The sequence below is a fragment of the Trachemys scripta genome, chromosome 7 (genome assembly GCF_013100865.1).
Source record: "Trachemys scripta elegans isolate TJP31775 chromosome 7, CAS_Tse_1.0, whole genome shotgun sequence".
In the NCBI taxonomy this organism is placed as follows: domain Eukaryota; kingdom Metazoa; phylum Chordata; order Testudines; family Emydidae; genus Trachemys; species Trachemys scripta.
In genome coordinates this window covers 67,441,832-67,461,413 of record NC_048304.1, presented here as the reverse complement: position 1 = coordinate 67,461,413, position 19,582 = coordinate 67,441,832, and the positions used below count along the sequence as shown (strand labels likewise).

Below are 19,582 nucleotides of genomic sequence, written 5' to 3'. Positions count from 1 at the left end.
CACCGCTCATTTGACTCACACAGGCAGTCCCATTAAAGTCAACAGCACTCTCACAAGTAGTAAGACAGGATTTGACCCACGTCATCATATGAAACAGGCTAAGCCAAATGAAATGGATTTCTCTAGAGTGCTCATCAGCTGATGGACTAGCCCTGGTTACCTCAGAAGAGTGCCCTTCCACCCACTTCCTCAAAAATAAGCAATAGGGGAGATTTGTCTGAAATTTCGATGGCTCCTCTAATTAGTGGCTCAGTTAGTGTATATAGAGAGATGCAGTCTAGCTATATGAGATTTTACCCTCCAAATGATTAATTTCCTATTGCCTTCTTAAGTTGCACGTTAAGTAAGATTAGTCACCCTGATCGCTATGAAATATATAGATATTAGTATGTGGGGATTAAGGAGCCACATGCTGTACAAAAACAGTGACTAACTGCAGACTCCGTTACCAGTCTTTGACAGACAGCACAAAGAGAGGAAGAAATGCCATCTCAGAAAGAGTTGACGTACCGTCAAACAGCCCATCAGACTCTGCTCAAAAGGTCTCTGGAAAGCTCTCGGGTCTCCACACCAATCCAGGAGCTCTGTAGCTGCATTATGGAAGTTTGCAGGATTCTGTAAGTGCTGAAAAGGGGGGAGATTAAACAATATTGTAAATAAATAATGTTAACTGCTAGATGCATTCTCATCACACTATTTGAAAGCCAAAAAACCAAGGAAATGATAAGAGACGAATAGAGTAGACCAACTTAATTCATTCTCTATTATCTGTATATGGCTCCTAATTTAATTTTATTGCGTAGAGGTAATAACTCAACTGAAAGTCCAGATCCAGTTCCCCAAAACTTCATGAATTGTGCCCAGAGATGTAATAAGTTGAACTAGGACACCAAGGCTCGCCAACCCCAACGCAGGGCAGACTTGAATCTCATTCTGCATTTCACCTCTTTGCCTCAGGCCCAACTCCAACTGCTGGAAAGGGGGTCACAGAGCCAGCAATCCTTTTAGAATAGCTAGATTTCAGCATCTGCCCGCTTAATGAATGTGGCCCGACTGCCTTGCTATGGACATTGCTGATACTTATTAAACAGTTTGCACAACTGTAGCTACTGTGGTTGCAACAAATATTGAGACATTTGCGGCACTGTAGTTCAGGAAAACAGCACACGGAGGAAAACACTGACACCAAGGTATGGCTGTGACATTGCTACAACTGAAAATACAAAAGCACATAGAGTGTTGAGAAATATCCAAAGGAAATCTCACAACCCCTGCAGGTGCAGGATTTCATTAGCCGGCAAAACTTGGAGAAGGAAACCCATCTAACTGCTAATCTCTTGGGTTCCCCTGCACTGGTCAAATTACAGTCCTGTTTTGGGAGACATTTAGTAGTATTATTTAATACCATAATGCCTATTGTCATTGTGACAGGTTGGATCACAGAAACCCCCTTGGGAGCTGCCACCAGATGTGCAAAGACTACCCCTGCTTCTGTTTTCCCTGCCAGCTCAGGACTCCAGCACCCTGTCTTGCTAAGCCAGACACTCCCGTCTGACTCCAGACACAGACCCAGGGTCTGAATCTCCTGTCCCAAAGCTGCAAGTTACCTGAAAACAGCTTACAGAAGTGCGCTTGTCTTTAGCACTCAGATGCTCAACTCCCAATGGTGTCTAAACCCAAATAAATCCGTTTTACCCTGCATAAAGCTTATGCAGGGCAAACTCATAAATTGTTCGCCCTCTATAACACTGATAGAGAGATATGCACAGTTGTTCGCTCCCCCAGGTATTAATACATACTCTGAGTGAATTACTAAATAGAAAGTGATTTTATTAAATACAGACAGTAGGATTTAAGTGGTTCAAAGTAGTAACAGACAGAACAAAGTAAGTCACCAAGCAAAATAAAATAAAATGCGCAAATCTATGCCTAATCAAACTGAATACAGATAATCTCATCCTCAGAGATGCTTATGTAAGTTTTTTCTCAGACTGGACGCCTTCCAGGCCTGGGCACAATTCTTTCCCCTGGTACAGCTCTTGTTGCAGCTCAGGTGGTAGCTAGGGGATTCTTCATGATGGCTCCTCCCTCTCTCTGTTCTCTTCCACCCCTTTATATATCTTTTGCATAAGGCGGGAACCCTTTGTCCCTCTGGGTTTCCATCACCCCTCACTGGAAAAGCACCAGGTTAAAGATGGATTCCAGTTCAGGTGACATGATCACATGTCACTGCAAAACTTCATTACTCACTTGCCAGCACACACATATACAGGAAGACGCACAGGTAAATACGGCCATCTGCAGACAACGGGAGTCATCAAGATTCCAAACCATCCTTAATGGCCCACACTTTACATAATTACAATAGGCCCTCAGAGTTATGTTTTATATTTCTAGTTTTAGATACTAGAGTGGTACATTTCTACAAATAGGATGATCACACTCAGTAGATTATGAGCTTTGTAATGATACCTTACAAGAGACCTTTTGCACGAAGCATATCCAAGTTACATTATATTCACTTATATTTTTATCTTATATTTTTATAAAACCATATAGACTGCACAACGTCACAGTCATATCTCAAAGTACTCTAAAACCAAAATGCTCCAAATTTTTAGCGTGGGGTGGAATTCAAGACGGTAGCCGCTAAATCCCCTGAGAAGAAAGCACTATTTGTCTGGATTTTGAAAACAACTGACATTTACATATATCCATATTCCTATCTGGGTTTGTATAAGGCAGGGGTCGGCAACCTTTCAGAAGTGGTGTGCTGAGTCTTCATTTATTCACTCTAATTTAAGGTTCCGCGTGCCAGTAATACATTTTAAGATTTTTAGAAGGTCTCTTTCTATAAGTGTATAATATATAACTAAACTATTGTTGTATGTAAAGTAAACAAGGTTTTTAAAATGTTTAAGAAGCTTCATTTAAAATTAAATTAAAATGCAGAGCCCCCCGGATCGGTGTCCAGGACCCGGGCAGTGTGAGTGCCACTGAAAATCAGCTCACCTGCCGCCTTTGGCACACGTGCCATAGGTTGCCTACCCCTGGTATAAGGTCTCCATTAACATGATGCCTGTGTGCCTACATACTGTACAAGGCTCACGCCCAGAATGGGGATACATTATGGCACAAGAAAGCCACATGGTACAAGGCTTTGCTTGTCGAGCCTTCATTTGTGAGGTCTTTGGGGCAAAGGCCATTTTTTATTGGTGTAAAGCACCTAGCAGACATCAGGCACTATAAGAGTTTTTGCTTGGGGGACAGGCATGACTGGCAAGGTGGTAATAGATCTAATCAGTGGCCAGAAAGAAGCTGGGTTAACAGCTACCAACAGCACAGACAAGGACAGTCTTATTACCCCCAGTATGACTATGGCTACAACTCCTACAATCCAAGGCCTCATTACGGCCGCTATTAATATGGTATTTTGCTGTTAAGTATCCACTAAAACCATTTAACTTGAATGCCAGATTTGGGGTTTTGTTTTGCTCAATTTTCTCATATTTTCTATGTAATGCCTGTTAATAATAAACTAATACATACTATTATTAAAACAACAGTAGAATTGAAAGAAGAATAAAATAAGAATTCCTAACTAATGGAGACAATCACTACCGTGGCATATGAGGTGTATAAAAGATTTCCACTATCCTGTGGTGAGAGGGCCTTGAGCTAACAAGCCAATGCTTTCTAGCTGTGGCTGTAACAGACTCATATCCTCTGCACATTGGGCATAGAGAAGGCCCTGTAACATACACTCACCAGCAAGTTACATACTTTCTCCGATCAAAGAAAGCTCAAGCCGACCTCTGAGGCTCATAGTCATCTGAATCCCGACAAGCCCCTATTTACGTGGTGGCTGCCATCTTCCTATACTTCCCCCTTTTTATGTATTCGTTTATCTAAGAGCTGGAGGACATATTCTATGTCCAGGAGAACAGCACCTGGTTATACCAAAGTTCTGTATGTTATATCTGTCCTTCATACCTTGCAATGGAAAATGCAAAACAAAAAAACCCCAAACCAAACCTCATTATTGAAGGACTACACACTATATGCACCAGGAAATTGTCAGCAATTCCTAGAATTGCCATTTTCAGGAGATCGGACTAGCCCATACGGTTTATCAAAAAGGGTGACCCGTTGGCGTCCTCGGCATATCCAAATATCCAACTTTGAGAGTTAGCTGAATTTTTTCAAGCCCTTTGGCTTTTTGCTTCACAGATTTTGCATAAAGGGGATTTCTGTCAATGGAAAACTTGGAGAACTCTCCAGCTCAACAGAGCCAGCAGCGTTGACAAAAATGAGGTGGTCAGTGAGGACCCAAAACTACTTTACTCAGTTTATACATGTTCCAATAAGACTTCACAGTAATTAAAAATACTGATATTCACTCTAAAGATTCACTTATTTCCTTTCCCATGTGTATCATCAAATCTCATGTAAGTATCTTCCTAAATAGGCTACATACACAGTAATGCCAGATCTCACAATAGGTGTGATGTTTGACTTAAAGCCCAAACTTCTACAGACAAGAGCTCACATGGGAAATTCAGCTTGATTTTTAAAAAGTAAGGTCCTAGCCTTTCTGGTTGCAGAGAAAAGTCTGAAAATGTGCACCCAGAAGGCTCAAAACCCAGACGGAAAATAAAATAGGGTTACCATATTTCCACAAACAAAAAAGAGGACACGGGGGGGGGGGGGAAGCCCCGCCCCATCCACTCCCTCCCACTTCCCACCCCCTGACTGCTCCCCTCAGAACCCCAACCCCCCTGCTTCTTGTCCCCTGACTGCCCCCTGCTGAGAACCCCCCCCCCAACCGCCCCCCCCCCTGGACCCTACCTGTCCCCTGACTGCCCTGACCCTTATCCACTCGCATGGGTGGCAGGGTTGTAGAAATTTTGGAGGTGCCCAGAACCCCCCACCCCACCTGCCTAAGGCTCTGGGAGGGGGGTTGGAGGTCTGGGGTGCAGGTCCTGGGCTGGGGATTAGGGTGCAGGAGAGGTGCAGGTTCTGGGATAGAGTTTGGGTGCTGGGTGCAGGCTCCGGGCTGGGGTAGGGGGTGGGTGTTCAGGAGGGGGTGAGGGGTGCAGGCTCTGGGATGGAGTTTGGGGGTGAGAGGCGGTGCAAAGGGAGGGGGTGCAGGCTTTGGGAGGAAGTTTGAGGGCAGGAGGGGGTGTGTGGGAAGGGGGAGGGGGATTGGGAGGGAGTTTGGGGATAGGAGGGAATGCAGGGGTGAGGGCTGTGGGTCTGGGGATGAGGGGTTCATGATGCAGGAGGGGGCTCAGGGATGGAGCAGAGGATTAGGGTGTGTGGGGATGAGGGCTGGGGCTGGGGGGTTTGGGGTGTTGGAGAGGCTCAGGGCTAGGGTGGAAGGGCAGGGTAAGGGCAGCCTGTCTTCCCATTAGTGGATGGGGGCACTAGGACCCGGGGGCAGCAGACAGCAGTTGCTGCTGGCTCTGGCAGTACGCAGACAAGGGAGAGGCAGACAGGGAGGGGGGACCTACGGAGGGGGGGATGCGCAGAGGGGGGATGGCAGGTGGAGGCTGGGGACCCATCCAACACTCCCCCGCTCCCTGACTGCCCCCCCCGCCCCGACTCCTCTTACCATTCTGGCTCCAAGTGGGTCGGTTTGTGTGTTACACAGGACTACAGAGAGAGGGAGGGGGGAGCAGGGGAGGGCTCTGGCTGCTGGAGGCCAATGGGAGTGGGTCAATCGGCCTAGCCGCCCAATCAGCAGCCACACTCTGCATGGAAGGGAGGGAGGGAGAAAAAAACCCTGGACATTTTAACCTTGTTACCAATTCCTCCCAGACGGCTATTTAGAGATGCAAAAGCCGGACATGTCCGGGGAAATACGGACGGATGGTAACCCTAAAATAAAAGGAAACCAACAATAAAAGGAATTTATTAAATTCTCATTATTTTTAAGCCAACCTGATGAATTTAGGGAGGTTGTTTGACTCATGATTTTTGAATATTTGGAGTTGGCATTGCTATAAACATATGTCCTACATCCAAAATCTATTCACATTAAAGAATATTCAGTTCTCTCCCCCTCTTATTCTCATGCCAGATAAACCAAATAAATTAGCTCCAAGACAGTGGAGTGAAAACAAGTATCCTCCCACACCAGGGTGTGACAAGCTCTTATGTCTGTGACCTTTTGGATCCTGTTACACTAATCCTTGTTCTATGGAGGATCTTTGTCAGAAGCCCTTGTATTGACAAGAGATGACTGGTATGTGGGGCAGCAAGTTTTAAAACAAAGGAAGAATTAAAAAAAACAAACATTAGGCAGCATGGTATCTTCCCACTCAACAACATGGAGCCAAATTTATACCAACTGCATGACTTCCTCTGGATTGTATTTTCAAAGCAACATTTCCATGCCAGCTCAATGAGAGGAGTCAAAGCTCTTTGTATACTTATGAATATTAGCATATCCAAATAAACAAAGATAAGAGGGATCTTTTATGTCTGTTATAAAAACCAACAGGCCAAGTAGTTTAGGTTATTTGTCCTATCTAGCAAGCAGAAAGGTGAGAGATTGGGAGCTTTCAAAGCTGCAAATGTCTGTTGCAAAAGCTCTCAGTATCTACTGTCATTTCAATTCTCCATTCTCATTCAGCAGAAAAACACAAAAAACCAACTCAAAACTCCTTAGAGCATCATACACCAAAGGCAACTTCTCCTGCTATAATGCATCTGCAAAAATTGCAGAGAAAGAAAAATGTGAGCGTAACTGGAGCACAAATCATACTGTGATAATCACATGCTGCAGGGGTAGCAAAAAGATCGCATGTTGCAACCTCAATAACACAAAACCAACATTAAATATAATAGAGAGGAAATGTGGTATGCACATGTTGTTGGGCATTGTAGGTTTCGCCACCAAGACTAATACATATTTTTAAACATACACGATTTTGTAGGTGATGTTTCCATCAGACACATCCTGCACTGAGAGCAAAGAACTCCCAATCCTGAACACAAAGCACAGAACAATATGGCTATTTTTTGTTTGCGGTTTGAGATCATTGGGTCCAAACTGCTTTTCAGTATCACTTCACCAGCTCCTCCTACAGTGACCTGTCAGTCCACACACTCAGAATATGGAAAAAAAATAGTTATTTTTGTTTTACTGATCATCAGGTAAGTCTTGTAGCTCAACTTTTGGGTGCTGAACTGAGATAACTTAAAGGGGCCTGATTTGCAGAAGTGCTGAGCACCTTCCCTCTGAAAAATCAGAAGTCAAGTTAAGAAGTCAAGCTGGGCACCCAAAAATGGAGACACTCAATCATTCACCATTTTTTAAGATTTAGGCCACCATTAAAGAGGCCTTACACATGGGTTTAATTTTCACTTCACTGTATCATACACTGACACCTACTTAATGTGAGACTACCAAAAATCAATATGCTTTGACACATGTAAAGGACTGAAATAAGTTTGTTTCATTTTTAAACTTCACTCTAGAGATATATACTCATTTCAATGGGATACGTCAGAGCAGAAGCTACCTCAAAGTGAAGCTATTAATGCAATGTTGATGTTGACTTGGACTTCAATTAATCACGCATTATGCAACTCTCACTCAAGTCTCCATCTCATCAACCCATTGCACTTAGGCTTTTTTTTTTTTTTTTTTTTGGCATGGTCAAGCACAGCAGGGTCCTATCATAAACCAACCACTAAAAGATGGGTCCTCTACTAAAAAATAATTTTATACACACACAGCATGCTGAAAACTTGACGTCCTACACAGCAACTGTGCTACTGAAAATTAATTTATACGTTAGTTATGCAAGATGAGTGACCCCTCCCCCCCGCCATTGTCAATTCTGTCAAAGACAAAAGTCCCAACCAATCTAAAGGAAGAAAAGAAGTTGCCAAAACATTAATGGGTTTGATCTCCATCCTCTTTATGTTTGAGTAGTTTCTGGAGCAAGAGAGAGAGTTCATGCTGTACAACGTAGGGAACCTGTTGTAGAGGCTGCATGAAGCCTTTCATGCCAAAAACCTATTTCTCATCCTTTTCTAATTTTCTCGGTACATAATTTTTAAAATAAGTAAGGGTTTGGGGGTTTTTTTGCCTGAAATTTCTCAGGATTACAGAGACCAAAGATGTTTTCTGTGGGGATGGGGAGTTGAAAGGAAACCACACATGAATCAAAACATACATATGGAGAAGAGATTACATCCTAGGAAATGTTGCCTTATGCAAGAACTACTACTATAAAACTACCACTACTACTATAAAAAAACTGAAGACTTCAGCACTCACTTTGGGCTATTACATCTAATGCAATAAGCACACAAGACATTAACAGGCTGGCAGAGCTCTAAGCCCAAAGGTTCTACAAGAGAACCACAATATTTAACCTACAACCATGATGTTTAAATACGTGTTACTTATTTTTTCATCACCAACAACGTACTCAACACTGCAGAAGACACTTGAATCAAGGTAGTCGCAGGGAACTCACAATCTAAAATAGCAACAAACAAACCAAGACACACTGTAAGAATCAGTTATTTACAAGACTGATCTTCAGTATTACTTAATTTTACTAGAAAACAACTATTGACAAAACATCACAATTTCATTATTTCACAACCTATCACAGAGGTGGGCAAACTATGGCCCGCGGGCCACATCCGGCCTGCGGGACCCTCCTGCCCAGCCCCTGAGCTCCTGGCCTAGGAGGCTAGACCCTGGCCCCTCCCCTGTTGTTCACCCTGGCGAAATGCTCTGGGCGGCGGGGCTGCGAGCTCCTGGGGCAGTCCAGTGCTCTGTGCTGCATGGCGGCAGGGCTGGCTCCAGCCGGGCAGCATGGCTGTAGTGCTGCCAGCAACTGGTGCTCCAGGCAGCGCAGTAAGGGGGCAGGGAGCGGGGGTTGATAGAAGGCAGGGGAGTTCGGGGTGGTGGCTAGGGGTGTGGATAGAGGTTGGGGCAGTCAGAGGGCGGGGAACAGGGGTTGAATGGGGGCAGCGGTCCCGGGGGGACAGTCAGGAAGGAGGGGGGGGCGAATGGTGGGGGGCAGTCAGGGGCAGGAGTTCTGGGGGCAGTTCAGGAGACAAGAGAAGGGGTGGTTGGATGGGGCAGGGGTCCCGGGGGGGGGGGGAGTGGGAAGGGAGGGGGGGGGGGGGGGGGGGGCGGGGGGGGGCCGGGGGGGGGGGTGAGGATGTGGGGGTCAGATAGAGAGCAGGGCCAGGCCAGGCCATTCCTGGCTGTTTAGGGAGGCACAGCCTCCCCTAACCGGCCCTCCATACAATTTCCGAAACCCGATGTGGCCCTCAGGCCAAAAAGTTTGCCCGCCCCTGGCCTATCAGAACTTTCAAGTGAAGTTTCCAGAACTGAGTTGTTATAATTAAGTGCTTCTTAGGACTCCAGCTGACTTAACTGAATGAAACTGAGAGACTCAAATGCACAAAAATCAGCGATGTGTGACTATATATTATTATGGGCAGGAATCACCAGGTGGTGCTGCCAGTCTCCCAAGTTCTTTTTTTTTTTTGCAAGCAAATTTTATTTATTTATTTACTGGTGCACTATTTTGCACAGGGGAGCTATGGTAAGAAGCAAGGGGGTTCTCTCTCTGCCTTAATCTCATTAACTTCTTGAGGCAGAGTTGCTCCCTGGGAAGTAGGAATTGGTGGTTGGGCTGAGATCCCTGAAAGAGAGGATTATCTATATGTTGTCTGTGAGCACCTCTGCTTTGGAACTGGTATATATGTGTAAATAGAAGAAGCTGCATTAAGATTATACCTAAACTCTGCATCACTGATTTTTCCTTCAATGGGAAGTCAACTTGCAAGGCCCTGACATCTGACACCTCTCATCTGTTGGCCTGCAACAGGGGTAGGTAATTATTTTTGGTCAAGGTCCAATTTCTTGGGCAAGATATAGTCAAGGTCCAGACTCCATAGAAAATAATAAAAAAAATAACCACAAGGATAAGTAAATAAAAAGATTTTGGGGTCCGTTCAAAAGCATCTGGTGGTCTGGATTTGGTCTGCAGCCCACCTATTGACTACCCCTGACCTACAATATGTAATCACATGCACATCAACCTGCACACACACACACACACACACACACACCAGTATATGCCAGTTCATGCACAAATATGGGCAAGACAGGCATATATAATAAAGATTTGAAATTTTCAAAGGATCCCAGAGCACTGTAAAACAAAGTCATATACCCTTTATATACTGAGTTCTCTACACACCCACACCAAAACGAATGCCTTATACAACTGAAATCTTGGGGAAAAAAATTAGGAAGACAGAAATCAGTTACCTGGAATGAAATACGGCTAGGATACCAGGTATATCTCCTCTAAATACACTGGTCTACAATTTTTGAGAAAACGTCTGCTTCAGAGATAAAATGTGCTATTTATTATGTATTTTGATGTGCTGCATTCAAATATGACAATGAAAACAACTGATTGGCTATTGTTTCTAAGATATTTAAGTTTTTACATTTTATGTCTATGTATATTGTGTAGATAGTAGAATTTTAATCATAAATTGTAAACCTAGGTCTTTTCATGTGTTTATGGTTGCTTTACATGATAATTTCACCTGTCCTGTTTATGTAACACTTTAAAAATCAGCAAAAGGGTTATATAAATAAAATTTATTATGAAACAAAAGGCAAAAAACTATTATGTACATAGTTTATTCCTATTCAGTGTCTACTCGGCGCTTCTTGGCTTATCTCTTGTATTCATTAAATGGAGCATCTCTTGTCATTGTCCAGCAATAGTCTGCAAGCACTGATGGGCTCCATTTGCCCTGATAGCGTTTCTCCATTGTTGCAATGTCCTAGTGAAATCGCTCGCCGTGCTCATCGCTCACTGCTCCGCAGTGCGGTGGAAACAAATCTAGATGAGAGTGCAAAAAATGTATCTTTAGTGACATGTTGCAACCAAGGCTTTTGTATGCCTTGAGGAGGTTTTCCACCAACAACCTGTAGTTGTCTGCCTTGTTGTTTCTGAGAAAATTTATTGCCACTAACTGGAACGCTTTCCATGCCGTCTTTTCCTTGCCACGCAGTGCATGGTCAAATGCATCATCTCGAAGAAGTTCACGAATCTGAGGACCAACAAAGACACCTTCCTTTATCTTAGCTTCACTTAACCTTGGAAATTTTCCACGGAGGTACTTGAAAGCTGCTTGTGTTTTGTCAATGGCCTTGACAAAGTTCTTCATCAGACCCAGCTTGATGTGTAAGGGTGGTAACAAAATCTTCCTTGATTCAACAAGTGGTGGATGCTGAACACTTTTCCTCACATGCTCCAATGACTGTCGGAGTGGCCAATCTTTCTTGATGTAGTGGGAATCTCTTGCACGACTATCCCATTCACAGAGAAAACAGCAGTACTTTGTGTAGCCAGTCTGCAGACCAAGCAAGAGAGCAACAACCTTCAAATAGCCACAAAGCTGCCACTCATGTTGGTCATAGTTTATGCACCTCAAAAGTTGTTTCATGTTGTCATAGGTTTCCTTCATATGGACTGCATGACCAACTGGAATTGATGGCAAAACATTGCCATTATGTAGTAAAACAGCTTTAAGACTCGTCTTCGATAAATCAATGAACAGTCTCCACTCATCTGGATCGTGAATGATGTTGAGGGCTGCCATCACATCATCGATGTTGTTGCAGGCTACAAGATCACCTTCCATGAAGAAGAATGGGACAAGATCCTTTTGACGGTCACGGAACATGGAAACCCTAACATCACCTGCCAGGAGATTCCACTGCTGTAGTCTGGAGCCCAACAGCTCTGCCTTACTCTTGGGTAGTTCCAAATCCCTGACAAGGTCATTCAGTTCACCTTGTGTTATGAGGTGTGGTTCAGAGGAGAAGGATGGGAGAAAATGTGGGTCCTGTGACATTGATGGTTCAGGACCAGAAGTTTCATCCTCTTCCTCGTCTGACTCAAGTGAGAATGATTCTGATGCATCAGGAACCGGCAGTCCTTCTCCGTGGGGTACTGGGCATATAGCTGATGGAATGTTTGGATAATGCACAGTCCACTTTTTCTTCTTTGACACACCTTTCCCAACTGGAGGCACCATGCAGAAGTAACAATCGCTGGTATGATCTGTTGGCTCTCTCCAAATCATTGGCACTACAAAAGGCATAGATTTCCTTTTCCTGTTCAACCACTGGCGAAGATTTGTTGCACAAGTGTTGCAGCATATGTGTGGGGCTCACCTCTTGTCCTGATCTCCAATTTTGCAGCCAAAATAAAGGTGATAGGCTTTCTTAACCATAGTGGTTATACTGCGCTTTTGTGATGCAAAAGTCACTTCACCACAAACATAGCAGAAGTTATCTGCACTGTTCACACAAGTACGAGGCATCTCTGCTCACTTTGGCTAAACAGAAATGTGTCCCTTTGCAAAATCAAACACTGACAAATAAGAGAGCACGACACTGTATGATTTCTAGAGCTGATATAGGGCAATTTGTTCAGCAGAGTGATGTAAGCTTCGTTATGATTGCATCATCTATGACTTCTAGGAATAACATGATGCAATTCATATCATGTATGATGTTAATACCAGCTTCAGATTGCATCATTCATTGTTTTGCCTAAAAAGCAAGTACTGTCCAAACCCAGTCATAGATTTATTCATAGATCCAGTCAAAGATGTATTTTAGTCATTTCTGGTTTAAATTGAGATCCCTTCCCTTTATAATTCACTTATCCTAGCCATTCCCAAGTCAAGGGTTGTATATACTGACCCAACAGCACATCTTGAAAACTAGAGCCAATCAACAATTTTAAGCATCATTTTCGTTCTCAGTGACCCAGAATTAGTAAAGTTTGATTACATTTATTTCAGAAGCATTTTGGCTGTAGAGCAGTGATATAGAAGATTACAATCCAGATGTATACCAACATGTTGTAGATATAGCAATGCAGTAAATTCTGGGACAACTGTGCAAAATTAAGAGTAATTACAGAGGGTTAATGTTATCATGCATATATCAAGACACCACTAACATGACAGCAATAATATGGAAAACAAAACAATCTCAGTGCAGACTCTGTTTTTATATGTTGCTATGGAAATTAAACGTGGAATTTTAATTTACAAGCTTGCATATTTGGGGGGGGGGAGAGTATTTTTTTTCTTTTCTTTGAAACATGCCAGGCTCTGAAGACACAGAACTAATTTACCGTAGCTTAACTGCTGCTCAAATGGGATGTCATGCAAATAGGGTGCTTTTGAGTAGTAAACTGCTTAACTATGCTAAACAAGTTATTGCATTTATTTATGTGATGTCGCACCAAATTATGAAGGCTGACTCAAGTTGTCTGTTTATTTTGCCCAGTTACGTCTGCTCTTTGTCTCATGTCTCGCTTTAATTGAACTGCTGAATGATAACGTAACTAATCACACAGACACTAAGCCATGTTGCTAGATTCTGGGTTAATTAACAATGGCCTACAGTCACTGCATTTCTCACATGGATAGCCACTTTGGCCCCTGCCTAGTCTCTGGCTTCACCTAGCCACACGAAGCCTTGCAATTTTGTATTAGAGTAGAAGAACACAACTACCAACAAATGGAGATTTTTCACTGCTTGAAGACATACAGTATCAACTTGCTCCAATTAGCCATACGTTGCCTTTTCTATACTAGGAAATTAACCCATGACTCCAAGAGCTGGGGATTAAAAAGATATCCACCAAACATCATGAGACCCTATATTAAAATCTCAAGAGTTGGCAACACTGAAATTGGCCTAGTTCCTTTGCAGAGAAGTCAATTAACACCAGCTGACAATCTGGCCAAACTTATTTACCTCTAAAAGCATTTTCTCCATTTCTGGCACTCCCCAAATCTATTCCTTTAGTGTGGAAGATATGGGATCCAGCTGCTTTTGAAGAGTCCACCAGCCAAGAAAACTTTTTTGGCTGAAGATCAAAAACTATAATTTCTATCTAAAATCAGTCAACGTTTTCTAATCATTTACTACATCTTAATATTCACCTGGACTTGCTTTTCACTGTGTTTAATGAAAATATACTGCAGCCTTGAATACACACAGAACAGCAAAAGACAAACAGGAAAGATGAGAAGGATTCTCTGCAACTTAAACAACATTGGAGCAGAATTAGTGTGGTCCTGTGTACTTGATAAAGCAAGCTTAACGCTGAAATTAAAATAAATTGCCTGTCTAAATAATGTAAACATAACTCTCATTCAGACACCCTTGCCATTGACTAACTGATATGAGACCAGGCCGTTTTTTGTGTATAGCATACAAATATGTGGCTATTAGACCTAAATTTGATAAGTCATTCCCACCACATGCAAAAAGAGAAGGACCTGCATATCAGCCACGATCATTCACGGTAATTCATTAATACAGCCTTTTATTAGTCTAAAAGCTCAAGAGGCTCAGCGAGTAAGCCCAGCCTTGATCCCCTCCCTCTCATGCATGGATAACTGCTATGGTTCTTCATTCATGAATTAAGTCCCTTTCTCACTCCCCGACATGTCCTTCATTGGCTCTTACGGAACTAAAGTGGTGTTGTAGAAATATGAGCCACTAATTGCTGATGTGCTTCTAAAACGGAAAAAGCCATGACCCAAAATAGGTGGTTTTTCTCTTTTGTGATGGTAAAGTAATGTGATTATACATCTGAGAGTCTGTATACATCAGGAACTATACTTAGTAAATTAAAAACACAACTGAAACCAAGAATCAAAATGTCCTTTCTTTCCTCAGGAGGATAGAGGGGAATATTGAGCTATTTTCTTTCTTTTAGGGAATTGAACTGTGCTTATCTACATATAGCTATACATAGTGCAATTCTCTAAAAGGAATAGCTCTACAGACTCCTTCTGTAGCAAAGATTGTTTTATATATAGGCAAATAAAAAGGTTCAAGCTATGAACTTTGCATCCAGATATAAACTTTTTCAAATTTCAAATGCTTTTCTCATTCCGACTAGTCTTTAAGAATACCTTGCATTTATATGGAGCATCTTTCATCAAAGGCTCTCAAATTTCTCTACAAATGTTTATTAAACTTCTAAACACTCCCTATTATCCATGGGGTAAACTGAGGAACAGACAGATTAAATGACTCATACAAGGCCACAGACCTAGGAATAAAATCTACAGCTACTAAGAGAAGATACACTGAAAGCAGACTGCCTTCGATACACTTCAGTATTTGAAGTTCCCATTTCAAGGGAAGGAAAACAATAAACAATGAGCAAGAAAAGAACATCTTTATCCAGAGCATTTCAATGAAAACAGGAAAAATATCAGCACAGACAAGCAGAGTCCAATTCAGTCCCTGGATAAGTAAGTGCCACTCCCATGGAAATCTCTGAGCAAAATTCAGTGTACCTGGGTTGAAAATAGGCGCAAGGAATTGTATAGTAATCAGTGAGGCAGCGTAACTTATACTGATGCAGAATCCAGCAGACATGCGAAGTGTTCTCAATGTTCACACCAACAGACCATACTATGCGTTAATGGGAAAAGCAACGAGAGTGTACCAAATAAAGCAGTGCTTCCAAGCTTAATTATCCCCTTGCTTTCCTTTTACACCTCTTCTGCTTCTTATCTTTATACTAAAGTGTTTATTGCAAAGCCCCGTTTGCTTCCCCACCATTTGTAAGTGACATGCTTTTTTTTGTATGGCCAGTGTACACCAAATCAATTTCTAGGGCTGCACAAATATTTTGGAAATTTTGACAAAGAATTTTTCAAATATTGTTGCTGGGTTTGTTCAGTTTATAGAGTGGTTGAAATTTTTCAAAAATGTGAAGTTTCAGCTAAAGAATGTTCATGGAAAAATGTTTCACTCCCTTTTTTTCTGAAGTTTTCAACAAGCTGTTTTCCAACCCGCTTGTCCCCAAACAGGTAACTGACCCCAGTGTGTAGGTCAGAACTGAATCTGGCTCACACTGAATCTTTCCAACTCAGGTTAAATATTCTATTCCCATGAGAACATTGCCCCCGCGGGCAGGGGATCACTTGCAAAACAAAGGCCACTCTCACAATGATACACAGATGTTTGCAGAATTGATTCCAGAATTTATCCAATTCATTTTTCAAAATTTAAATAGCAATGTCAGCTAAACTACTTTGCAGTGTTGGTCTCTTAATTTAGTGATCACAAGATTTGCTTTTGAATTGCGGAGGAGGAGTGGGGGTGGCTGGGGTAGGGGATAATCTGTGTCTGGGAGCAACTCCATCTTGTCCACCTACTTTAAAAAGCCATGTTGTGTGTCAGCAATATACCCATCATGAGGCTGTTCTTGAAAACCATTAGCAGAAGCTAAAAGAGCTGAAATGAGGATTACTGTCTGCCTTTGCTGATCAGAATTACATGGGCTGCATCTCTTTTCTGGGTTATATGCTTAGTATATAAATAGCTACAGTACACTCTGAATATTTACAATAGAACCTTTGTCTCCTAATAAGGCAGAAAACGACAAATGCACCTTCTCTATAACAAAAATTATTGGGTGCTGTTGTGCTATACTCTGCCCTGCCAAGCCAGCCAACGTGCCTTTGCGATTTAAGACCAAGATGAGCTGTTGCCGCTAAAGTGAGCCTGTTTTCTCTGCTGGCTATGAGAATGAGATACCAGGCTCACTTTAGCGGCAACAGCTCATTTTGCTCAATAGTAACACATATATCCAGTAACATTTGCCAATCCAGTCTTTAGCCATGTCACCATCACCACCTGAGGAATGGTAATACTCAACCTGGAGCTCTCAGATCAATGTGGTACATATCAGGAAGGCCTGATTTGTGCTTCTCCTTCTGCCTATTCTAAGGTGGAACAAGAGTGATGTCGATCATGAGAACACTCCTTGACACACAAGGCCCCATGGAAAGTGCCGGACATCTGGATTATCATCATGGACACTGCTTCTTGAATCCTTCCTTCAGAGAGGAGAAAAGTACCTTGGAGGGGGGGAGTGTGACAAGTGAAAGAGATGCCACAGTGAGTCTCAAGATAATCAGACCATAGTGATCAAGTTGCTTTAATCATATTTTCCTGACCAGGCGTAATGATACAAAGCTTCAGTATTACAATGCAAACATCAACATGTAAAGTTAGGATTTCCTGGCACGATTATTTGGTGGCTCTTCAGGACCCTTTTTAATGATTACATGGTTCCTCACATCTTCATGTCTAAGCATCACTGCCTAAGGTTATTAATACCAAAAAAATTATTAAATCTAATTTGTCTAACTGGTGCACTACACTCATATTGGAGAATTAAACTAGACTGATCAATTTCATTTTCTAGCCACCTTGACCTGGTTTATATGTGCTAGCACAACACACTAGTAATTAGGATTATAGCACTTCTGGAAAACTTTATGTATACTTATACATTTACATCCAAAATATATTACAAATAAAATGCCTGTACATGAGTTCTAGGTGCCCCAATAAAAATTAAACGTACGGGTCTCTTAGAATATCACTTATAAGCTAACATACCCACAAGAAAATACACAGAAAAATATACTGCCCCTTCCTATTTCACGCAAAACCCAAAACTTCAGCAGCTCCTATCAATTGTGTATGATTTTGCAGTGTCCCCAGAAGGTTAAAAAATTTGGGCCATTTTGGAGCAGGAGGAGTAGGGGAATGAGTGCCAAAGCTAATGGGCTTTCAAATAGAACACACTCTTCACTACCACCCTCTGTTTTATTCTGGGGGACAAGCTAGAGCCAGAACAGTGATATGGGGGTAGGGGTGGGATTCCTAAGTGGGCAGGTTCCGAGCCATTTAGATCTGTGAGATCCTGTCTGCTGTGAAATTTAAGTAATACTCATGAAAACATCTGTACTCATACTGGACTTTATATAGGTTTCTCCCCCTTCTCCTCCATTTGATTTCCAATATAAAAGGTTGTAATAAAATACAATGCCATGGGTGGGTGAGTCTAACATTTACCCCTATCTATTCTGGGTGGGTGAATATTGTATATTGCCCACTCTAGTTAGCCAGAATGTTTACACAAAGAAAACCTCAGCAAAGGTGTTGGGACCAATTTAATGATATAGGAACTTCCATCTGCAATGCCTGTGCCATTTAGCAAGGCCGTTTGAGCTTTTAAATACACCTCTACCCAGATATAACGCTGTCCTCGGGAGCCAAAAAATCTTACCGCGTTATAGGTGAAACCACATTATATCGAACTTGCTTTGATCTGCCGGAGTGCGCAGCCCCGCCTTTCCAGAGCACTGCTTTACTGTGTTATATCCAAATTCGTGCTATATCGGGTCACGTTATATCAGGGTAGAGGTGTATCTCAGCATGTTTCTGAGTTACCATTCTCAAGGTATCTGTCAGTCTTTCCCTCCAAAATATACCAGGTCTCCCTATGTGGATGACAATCTAAACCTTTACTTCAGGTAAAGTTGTTAATGGATATTATTGATGGAAGCTGATTTGTTCCAGACACATGCTTACTTGTCTTGTTTACAAGAAACTACTCGTGCAATGTATTTTAAAATAGGATATGTGGAGACAACAGGTCAGTAGGGTCCTCGGGCTGCAAAATTCCACATTAGGAACAATTATATAATTTGAAGCTGAAATGACTGCATTTTGAATTGTCTGAGTTTATTCATAAGTAATATCTGAACATTTATTGGAAAACGTAGATTGTTACACATGTGCAAAATACAATTGATAAGTAATTCTATAGCACCTTCCACTGGAGAATCTCAAACTGATTTAAAGACATGGCACAGGGACATTAAGTGAGTTGCCCAATAGCACAAAGGGAGCCAAGAACAGAGTTGGCAAAAGAAAGCAGAAGTACTGACTCCCATTTCCTTGCTCTTTCCAATGGACCAAACTCAATTTTTATTCTATTTTCTCAATTCTAGTGGCATAAGGGCAGAGATTTTCTTAAAAAACAATAAGAAATCTACAGCCAACAGTCAAATTACATATACTGTATTGGGTTTGACATGTATTTTTTCAAAGTTTTTTTACTCATTTACTGAACACTTAAATATTTATCATGTGTCTTCCTTGTATTTCAGTGTTTTAGCTTTATTATTTTAATCTCATAGTCCATATAGAATGAATAGAACTGATACCACTCTGATGGCACATACATCCAAACATGTCCTATTCTCACCAGCCCCCATCAGCAAAATATACATTATTAACATGTTTCAAATTCGTACATAAAATGTCTGCATGGCAATGATTTTTCAGTATTCCTAGGAAAGATGAAATTTGCAATACTCATTGCAATAAAGATAAACATGCATTCAGAAAGCTTCTGGGTTATATTTAGGAAGGGCCACGTATAGGAAGAGGTGCATGTAATTGATTAACTTTTTCATTGTCTTAAATGGCCAACCTGAAGGCTACAACTAACATTGGAAATTAAAAGTTCCATCGCCAACAGCAATTTTACAATTTCCAGTATGAAGGAGCATTCAGTGATGATTACCCTGAGAAACAACACAAGACATCTGAATGTTCAAAATTTGTTCCAAATCATAACCTGATAAATTTAACTTAATTTCTCAC

General features: G+C 41.9%; 1 protein-coding gene across 11 annotated transcripts in view; it reads right to left on the bottom strand.

The window, feature by feature from the left end:
• ZMIZ1 (zinc finger MIZ-type containing 1) overlaps positions 1 to 19,582 on the bottom strand; it is a 491,983-nt gene that overhangs the window by 183,484 nt on the left and 288,917 nt on the right. For all 11 annotated transcript variants that reach the window (XM_034775977.1, XM_034775973.1, XM_034775967.1 and 8 more), the window contains one exon: positions 511 to 624. In XM_034775977.1, coding sequence (XP_034631868.1) covers positions 511 to 624 — 114 coding nt within the window. The remainder of the gene's footprint in view (positions 1 to 510; positions 625 to 19,582) is intronic.